The sequence below is a fragment of the Azolla caroliniana genome, unplaced genomic scaffold (assembly GCF_043228905.1).
Source record: "Azolla caroliniana isolate FFs.n. ecotype wild unplaced genomic scaffold, voAzoCaro1.0.p SCAF_8, whole genome shotgun sequence".
NCBI classification, from domain to species: Eukaryota; Viridiplantae; Streptophyta; class Polypodiopsida; order Salviniales; family Salviniaceae; genus Azolla; species Azolla caroliniana.
The window spans coordinates 5,784,664-5,794,753 of NW_028230443.1; the positions used below are offsets into that span (position 1 = coordinate 5,784,664).

Here is a 10,090-nt window from a genome sequence, read left to right on the forward strand (position 1 = left end):
TAGAACTATTGGCACTCCATAGAGTATATAAATACATTACAAAAGTCAAGAATATGCCGAATCATCGATTACCACATCTTGCTTTGAATGTTGGATGTAAGCTACAAAAGAATCATAAAAGTAAGGTTCACTCATCTGGTTGGGTTGTTGACATAAGGAAATGGTTTAGAAGATGGGGTGTGGATGATCTTTTAGAGATTTCGGGCAATGCTATGCAGTATGTAATGATTGAGGAAAGGTTGGTGGAATCATTAAGGATGAAGTGGGAGGATGCTAAGAGGACAATGCTAGAATACTACATTGCAAATGTCAACCCTGAATGTTGGTCTCAATATAAAGCAAGAATGTCTATTGATCGTATCCAACCTTATCTCATTACCAATATGAGTAGTAATGTTCGTAGAGCCCTCACACTACTTCGCACTCGATCTCACAAGTTAGGTATTGAAGTTGCATCATGGTATCAAAATGTAACAAATTTGAAGACATGTAAAGTATGCAATGAAGGCATGGTAGAGGATGAATGTCACTTGCTCTTCACATGCTCGACATATAGTGCAATTCGTTCAAGATATGTTGACATACTAAGAGGGAGTGATAACTTACGTGCCATACTTAAGACACCACCTAGAAGGTTGAGCTCACATGTGTATGCTTTACTAACACATAGAGACTTTGTGCTTCAATGTATGAATACCCCTTCTTAGGAAGGAGACATATATCAAGAACACATGTATACTCTAGTCCCATAGGTCAAAATTGGCCTCTTTATGGATGATAAAAATTCTAATTCTAATTCTAATTCCTGTGTAAGTCTATCTATCAACCTCTATTTTCTGTTTTGTTTCTTCCAATGTACGTTTGGATCTCGGTTGTGGTCGAGAATGATTCCTCACAGCAGTCCAAGCACTTAACAATGTTAATCAAAATTTCACCCACTAGAATGTGACACAAACAACATTGCAACAATCAACCTTACTAAAGCAACAATAGGATGAACTAGTTCCATTATTCACCGTCAAATTTAACCAATTACTCCTTCAGGAATACCCAAATATGTCTGACAAAATGAAGTTGTTTATCTTATGGCCTCATCTCAAACACTATGTATCTCAATGGACACATTACCAAGGCCCTACCTCTCGACATGTAACCATACAAATTGCTCAAGGAATAGAATTTTTAGCGAATTCCAAACTCACTTCTTTCACAATATCAATACTAAATCAATAAAGACAACATTTTGTTGCACTTTCTTGGCAAATAGATTGTTATTTCCTAGTTTGGTTGAGCCTACTTGGCAATATAGTTAAGACATGCCTTTATCATTCTTTTTGAAGAAAGTAATATTGTGAGCAATTTTCTTTACCATCCTTTACCAACTATTGACGCGTGTTACTGACTTAGTCAATCAAATTGATCCATGAATCCTCGTAACTATGATAATGGTTGAAGGATTGGAGCAGTATTTTATGGACTTTTTTAATAGTGATAAAAATAGTTGGCTACGTAAAATGAGGATTGTCCTTTAAAAGTGTGGTCTAGAATTAATGGGGTTAGCTGATGTCTATTGTCTATGAATTCTACTTGTGTTTGTGATCATCTAATCATAGTTGAGTGACCATTCATGTTATAAGTTGTAACGACTAGTTTGGGCTTCATTAGTTACAATCGATGAGTATTTTAAAATTCTACATTACCTAGTAGTTTCTATGGGGTTGCCCATCATAGTCTAGTCCACATTGACAATAACGTTTTGGGCAATCATCTCATGCGTATGATTGCATGGGATTGCGCGAAACCGCCTCATGCATGGGGGACATCTCTTGAAGCCGCAAATATTCATTCCTGACGTGAGATTGCATGAGGCATGGATACAACTTTTGAGAATCCACATTCCCTAACATGAGGAAGTTGCTAGACCAAGGTTGAGTTGCTGGGGCATGAAGATACCTGACATAAGGGGGGTGGAACTGCTAGGGCGTGAAGATCGAATGCACACATTATGGAGGCATTGAGGGCGTGAAGCGATCGACCTTCATGCGCCGGGACATCTCTCGAAGTTGCAGTGCTTCATGGCGTCAGGCCACGCGAGGCATGGAGACAACTCCAAGAAGCCAGGCCGCAGTCGGTCGGGATTCGTCTCGGCCACAATGGGCCTAGCCATGGCCAATGTGAAACTGAAGAGGGCACAGAAGAAGGAGGAGTAGGCCTCATACATACATACATACTACATACATACAATAAATACATATATACATACAATACATAGATACATACGACATACATACACTAAATATATACATATATACATTCATCCATCCATCCATCCATCCATCCATACATACATACATACATACATACATACATACATACATACATACATACATACACACATACATACAAATTACAATACATACATACATACAAATTACAATACATACATACATACAAATTACAATACATACATACATACAAATTACAAATACATATATATGTATACAATACATACATGATACAATACATTCATTTCATGGCCATTTGCTTTGTTGCCTCTTCTTGTGTGGCATGGAGCAACGTGTCCTCCTCCGCTCCACCCCTGCTTCTGCCCTGAAACGGAGCAGGTTGCTCCACCAGCAGCTTCTTCAATTGTCTTCTCCCTGCAGAAGGAAGCTCAGGCTTCGAACCATTCTTGCCACCAGGTAATTTTGGAGAGAGAGAGAGAAATAGAAATAGAACCTCTTTGGAGACTCTTATCATGTCATTGCTCCCAAAATCCTTTTCCTTATTCATATGTTTGTTTTTCTTTCTTTCAGTAGTCGTCCTGAAAACAAAAGAGAGAGAGAGAGAGAGAGAGAAAGATAGATATGATTGTCTTGGGAAGTCAAATATGACCTATGAGACCAAAAATGTTACATTTCACATAACACATGTGAAAGTGAGTAGAAACCCTTAGATGTTCAAGAAAGAGAGAGTTGTATTAATGTCCAACACCCACCAGAGTTTGAACTCAAGGAACTATGTTACTAGTCAAGCACAATGGTTTCCATTACTTAATTTAATGATGTATGCAAAAAAAGACACACCCAATTATGACTATCAAGTACAATGTATATGCATACACCCCGTCGAGAGCAATGAGCTCAAGTTACAATCTCTATGTGTGTGTATTTGGTAGAAATTGCACACTTTATAATGATCATTAGTAAACCCTGGTTCAGTTGTTGATGGGGACCAGTACATTCTATGACAGGTTGGATCTATGTGACAGAGCCTATCCCAGGCAATCACCCTCCATCCTAAACCCCTCCCAACCCCTGTTGCCAAACTGGAACATGTACAACATCCATCCTAAACTGCTTCTAACTCCGTTGCCAAAACCATAGCAGTTGGAATCTAGAATTATTATACATGTACTGATTCCCAAGCAAGAAACCACATTCATTTTTAGCCCTCCACATATAAAACAATCTTCAAGAATGCATATATGTCACCATAATTGTTGCAACATTCTAACCAACACGTGAATCCATGAACTAATAATCTCATCCTAAAAAATGATACCAAATCTTATGTTATACACTAGATGATTTGTGAATGAGTTCCTAATACTGAGAAAGAGATGCTAAAGAGATTTTGGAGTTTATAAATCCTGTAAATTTAACAGGTAAAATAATGGAAAGTATCCACCTTGCTATAGACTAAATGCGTCATAACCATGATGTCTTTTATGTGGCTCTTGAATATCCCCAACATATACCACTTATTTAGAAAGGATTATTATATTTAACTTGTTGCACAAGATTGGTACATGAAATACCATATTTTCTAGAAGATTGGTACATGAAATACCATATTTTCTAGAGTATTGAGCAGCATATCTATGCTCTTTTCTATTAATCTATTCAAGCAATGCCATCAAACTTTTTGATAAGTTAAGAGACTGCCTCTGTAGATTCCTCACTCTACTGTGGAATTGAAGCAAATTTGAGCTGGTGTGTGCATTTGATTCCTTCTGCAAATAATGATATGGTAATCTGAATGGATTATCCCATCACTGATGATGAAGAGAAGCTGGAGACATACTATATGGGTTGATTTGCATTATTTCTGGATATGAAACAATACAAAGATTCTCCTTTGTGTAGGAGTGAAAGATAGTGATAATATGCCTCTGTGATAAATGCCAATTTGTTTATGGATGTGCTTCTATGTACTGGAGGTTGTGTAATTGCAGATATATGTTTTTTGATAATTTTGTAAATAGGCATTTACAATCCTCATAAGTATATTCTTGGATTTACTTGTTTCATACAGTTGTAGACATATGCTTGTAAATGTTTTTGTGCTATACTTGTAGATAATTTTACGCATAGCCAGTTATATCCCTCTTATGAGTAAATGCTTGATGTTTTACATATGCGTACATGGTTGTAGACAATTTTGTACACAGGTTACATTCCCCATATGGGTATGGGATGTATGTTGATGTTTTACATATGTGCATATAATTATAGACGGTTATCTACATAGAAGTTGCATTCTTCATATGGTCAATGCTTGTATGTTGATGTTTTGAATATGTGAATATCGTTAAAGGCAATTTTCTTCATGGACAGTTACATCCCTTAATTGGGTATCTGCTTGTATCCACATGAGGCTCATATTTTTCAATAGTTTTAGATATCTGTTTGTAGTTATGTTTGTATTTAGACAGTTACATTCCTCGTGAGGGTGAATGCTTGTATGCCCATGTTTCATACATTTCTATATTGGTTTAAATAGATGCTTGCAGATAATTTGTACATAGGCAGTTACATACCCTCTATGGGTATATTCACTAATATGTGCTGACTGCATGAACTGCTCTAACATTGAATTGGCTTGTTACAGGAGTCTGAGAAAATACTCAAACTCTATCAAAGACAGTGAGAAGTTTTCCTTGAGTAAGCGGAAAGGGAGGGGTGAAACTTTTTGCAGTATCCAAAAATGGTCATTTCGAAGGACATTCTATGACTCATGCCAAGCAATATTTTCTGTCCCAAAAGTACGTGATCTAGCTCCCTTTCTATGGCATATTCTATTGTCCTTTGACGCCATCAATAAATAAACAATGTATTTCAGGAACAAGTATTGGATACTAACATAAAATGGGAGGCAATTCCAGACTATCCAGAAGCTGTCCAAGGTGTGCATTATTATTGGATCCACATATCCCTCAAAGTTCTTATGACCTTGAATGAAAAATTGGGGGCTGGGGGATCACTCATCAGGGGGTGGTTTTTTAGAGATTCTTTTACATATTATTTACATATAGAGAATATTACCATTTATGGCATATACAGATATTGAATGGGAAAAGGGTGCATACGATTTATGAGGCTGTCGAATGCAAGTGACATAAGCAGTTGAATAGGGTACCATTTAAAGGGGAGTACATAGTTTGAATTTTAAAAATATGCTGCAAAAGGGGACATACATAGATTGAACTCCAAAATGGTACTTTTTATTCATGGAAATCCACATGAGTCCTTTTTTTAAATTGCTGTAGAGCACACACATTATAAATATTTCACATATGTTGTTCCTATAGAGTAATTCTGGCATATGAAATTGTTTAGCACTTTGTTGGACATATGTGGCATCTTGCCTTGTGGAGCGAGCTTGGCGATTTGCTTTGCCTGCATTGTTGGCATCAATGTCCGAAAACCTTTTACCGGTGGCGCTTAATAGCTTTGTAAGCCAGGTAAGGATACAGATATTTTGCATGCTTTAAACTTTGTTGTTGGGTTGCATGTTCACCACAACGTGATACTGAATATTCTTTTTCCTCTGCAGTTGTTTGTGTTTATCGGAGGCCCATTTGTAGGCTTATTAATGGATTCCAAGCCCAGGGGATTTGCTTTCATATTGCTTAGCCTCATGCAGGTGGAGATTGTTGTAAAATCTTGCATATTGGTTAAATAGTGTACTAAATTGTGAAGCTCATTAAAGAAGGGATTTGATTTCATGCTAGACAGTGTCTGTACTTATCTCCGCAACCATGATTCTATATGCTATCAAGAATGGGGTGATAGTAGGTGTCTCTGTGCTTTCACTGGTTGCACAGCCATGGTTTCTAGTTCTTGTACTTGCAAGTGCAGTCGATCGTATCACTGGCTTAGCAACAGGTGTTGCTTTCGAACGTGATTGGGTAATACTGGTAAGATTTTGTCTTTAGCCTTGCATATTGTTTCACATTGTTTCTAGATCTTGAACAATTCATGATATATTGTAGATTAAATGTAATTTGCACATGTAATATTGAGCATATCATCTTTATAAATCCCCTCGAGGCGTTAGAATCAAATCCATCATTATATTAAGATATCTGATGTAAAACTCGAAACAAAAATGCCTGCTACATGGTACAAATGCCTCCAAAGTATGAGACAGGTTAGAATAAAAACCTTTAAAACATGGAAGTATGTGATATTAAAAATTTTCAAAAAATAGGTCAGCCAAAGGTACAAAATGCCTCTAAATTTTGGGATATTCTAGAATAAAAACTTTCAAATTATATTCTAGAATAAAATTGTGATCAAAGGTTTTTCACCTTCTAGTTATATTTTTTTCTTTTTGAAAAATGTTTTTTAAATTTTCTATTGGAATTTAAAGCTTGCAGGACAAACACGCACTGTAGCATTAGCAAAGGCCAATGCAATGCTAAGACGGGTTGACTTAGTTTGTGATGTGAGTTTGTTTGTTCTTTGGTAATAATTTAATCCCATCAAGAATTGAATTCTGCTAGTTTTCAATGTCATCTATATAAGCGTTTGCAGATCATTGGTCCATTTCTATTTGGTGTGGCTCTGTCAAATTACAAACCAACTACTTGTGTGCTGATGACATGTACTACTGCCGTGGTTTCAATCCCTATTCTTGTAAGAGATAATCATTTTGTGTCCACTATAATGTGTTACCACTTTTGTATTTTTGTAGTTAAATGTAAATATGGAATTCCTCTCTTTTATCTCTTGACATGTAGGTGATTCAGTGTAGATTAATATTAATTATGTTTCATCATAAAAAAACTTCAATATTTTCAGTAATTGATGGTTAGTTGGTTTTATCCCCAACCTTGTAGCGATGGTATTTTTGTTCATTTATCTTTTATCCTTTTTGTGTTTGTAGCTCATGTGAATTAACAGGATTTGAATTTTTAATATAATATTTAGTCTCTGAACATTTGTCTTTCTTTGGTCCTTGCACATGTACCAAATTTAGTCTAGGTGAATAATAATGAACTTTCATGGAAAATTTTCAATGTTTTCTGTGAAGATATGTCTAGTTGACTCCCCATCCTCATATGATATGGTCTTCTTTATACACACACGTATATGTGACAATTTCTGTGATTCTGTTGATGCATTATTAGGAAGTGTAATTAATTCAGTCTAGATAAGTTAGGTACAAAATCTTATTCAAGACATGATTGGATGTATATATACATTTTTTCAAGGTGTTAATAGGCTTATTCTTCTGGCAGATACTAATGGTTAGACGTACCTACAGCCTTTCAAATGGAGTTCTTGACAGGCCAAACCAATTAACTCAGAACAGGCTAAAGTTTTCTCTAGGTCACTGCTCTTCTAAATATGAAAATTACATTGGATTAAATTACTCTCTTATTTTATTAGTTTATTTTTTGTGCTATACAGGTCTAGAGGCTTTTACGGAAGGTTGGTCAAAATATTTGATACAGCCTATGTTACCTGCTAGCATTGCTTATGTTCTCCTCTCTTTCAATGCCGTCCTTGCCCCGAGTGGACTTATGACTACCTTTCTAACACAGCGTTGTAAGCAAATCCTCCAAAAAATCCAGTTTTGATTGATTTCAGCTGAAAATAAGTTTGGTAGATTTCTCGAGAAGTTTAGGCAATACGCTTGTCATCCGATCTCACTTCGGAATGCCTTGGAGTTCTTTAGAAATTCATAGAGTATCCTTTTATCTAGAATATTCCGTAATGATGATGTCATGTGATTGAGGTTTGGAGTACTGTGGATGTCTCTAGAAGTTATAGAATGTCTGGAGATATTTGAAGAATGGTGATGTCATGCAATCATATCACACGATTCTTGCTCTTTCCCCAGAAGTTTCTGAAATATTCTGGAACGAGGATTTCATGTGATCTTAGAGATTTGCCTTAAATATTCTAGATGACTGTACAATGTGATCTTAGTTTGGAATGCTGTGAAGTTCTCTGGAATGTTCTAGGACGACAATGACGTGATTCTAGTTCGGAAAACCTTGGAATTCTTATGGAGTACAGATTTTCTAGGTGCTTCTAAATGTTTATAGAATGGTGGTGGCATATGATCTTAGTTAAGTATCAATACCTTGAAGTTCTATTCTGGCAATGTCATGTGATCTTAATTGATTTATGTTGTAGTTCCCTAGAAGTTTCTGGAATAGTCTATAATGATGATTTACTCCAAAGTTACTGTCTCCTCACAGGTCTGAATCCTGCTGTTATTGGTTCATATCGTGGACTATGTGCGTTAATGGGCTTTCTTGCCACTTATTTGGGTTCTTCTCTCATCAGCAAACTTGGAGCCCTTAAGGTGACCATGATTGGTGTTTCTTTTGTTACCTTAACTAATTATCATTATTATGTGAATCAAAATTATAACTAAACTTCAATTAAAACATTAGTGTTTCATTATTGTTTGGATATGAGTGGATTATGTTTTTATTTGCTGTATCAAGTTTTCGTTCCATATACCTTCAATGTGCATAAATATGGTTTTGTTTCCTCACTTCAGGCTGGAGTTGTATCATTAACATGCCAAGCTTTGTTACTGAGTCTGGCAGTCATGCTCTATTTTGTTGGCCCGATGGAAACGCAACTGACATTATTCATTTTTTTGGCTTTGGTGGTAAGGTCTTCTTATATTTGTGTAAAAGTCGCTGATATACTGATTATTATTTTGAGGAAATTCCCAAAAAGCTATACAAATTCTCAACGATAAAAAACCAAAGTGCTATGGGCTAAACTGTAGATCTGTTAAGTGGAGTAATTGGTGCTCTGATTACCACTGATTTTGAATTTATAAGGGCTGAGTGTAAATCTGATTTGGGTTTAATTTATGCTTGTTGGTGCTTGGTTGGGGAGATTTAGTGGCTGATTTGACATGATTAATGTTTCATTAGGGTGATTAATGCTTTGATTGAGGATGTGTGATGTTGAAGTAGAGCTGATTAGCACTATTTTAAAAAATATTCGATGGCATTTTGGGAATTTTTATCGAATAGGATAAACCATATTATTACCTATCATTTTATCTGTGCTCTAACTGAATCAAATATACCTTGAAACAGAAACATTTGATTGCATGTGCTGTCTGTAGATTTTGTCGCGATTAGGGCATTGGGCATACGACATGGTGATTGCCCAAATCTTCCAAACTGCTGTGCCGCAACCAAGTGCAAACATAGTGAGCTCTGTTGAGATGTCATTGGCTAGCTTTGCAGAGTTGATAATGCTCACAGTTGCAATCGTCGTCAATGACGTAGCACATTTTGGCAGCCTTTCTTTACTGTCCATGTCGGCTGTTGTTGGAGCTACTGTCTTGTATTGGAGTTGGGTATCGAAACCATCGACCAGAGCATACTTCAAAGAACAGTAGCCAAAATTTCTTGTTTCGAGAAACAAGTACTCTCTGGGCTCTATCCTGCGGCACAATTGGAGGTCTGGGATTGAGTTTTTTGAAAGTTGAATATAACATTTTGGTTCTCATTGGAATCAAATTTTGATAATGTATTATATAATGTAATGGCTTGGAACCTCAGATAGATATATAATAAATAATGAGGAAGAGCTATTTAGTAAGTCTATTGTTACAAGAGAAGTCTACTTTTAAAGTGGTGTCTTGAATCATTTCCATGAAATTTGGATCCATTTTAGAGATTACCTTCTCATGCAAACAGAGTTTGGGACATAGTCTTATGAGCCACTGGGGTGTCATCAAATCACACTTCACTTTTAAGGACCCTTTGCACTAAACCTGAAACCCTAAACTAAAAACAAACATGTTGCTTTCAAATAGC

General features: G+C 36.2%; 1 protein-coding gene across 1 annotated transcript; it reads left to right on the top strand.

Moving 5' to 3' along the window:
• Nucleotides 1-2,526: 2,526 nt before the first annotated feature.
• On the top strand, nt 2,527-9,872 carry LOC147860898 (solute carrier family 40 member 3, chloroplastic-like). The gene is made up of 13 exons (XM_087323945.1): nt 2,527-2,702; nt 4,894-5,047; nt 5,125-5,188; nt 5,622-5,746; nt 5,839-5,928; nt 6,017-6,202; nt 6,658-6,732; nt 6,822-6,923; nt 7,529-7,619; nt 7,701-7,838; nt 8,498-8,604; nt 8,806-8,919; nt 9,391-9,872. Exons 1-13 carry the CDS (start codon nt 2,569-2,571, stop codon nt 9,667-9,669), a joined length of 1,659 nt encoding a protein of 552 aa, XP_087180071.1. The 5' UTR covers nt 2,527-2,568; the 3' UTR covers nt 9,670-9,872.
• The last annotated feature ends 218 nt before the right edge of the window (nt 9,873-10,090 follow it).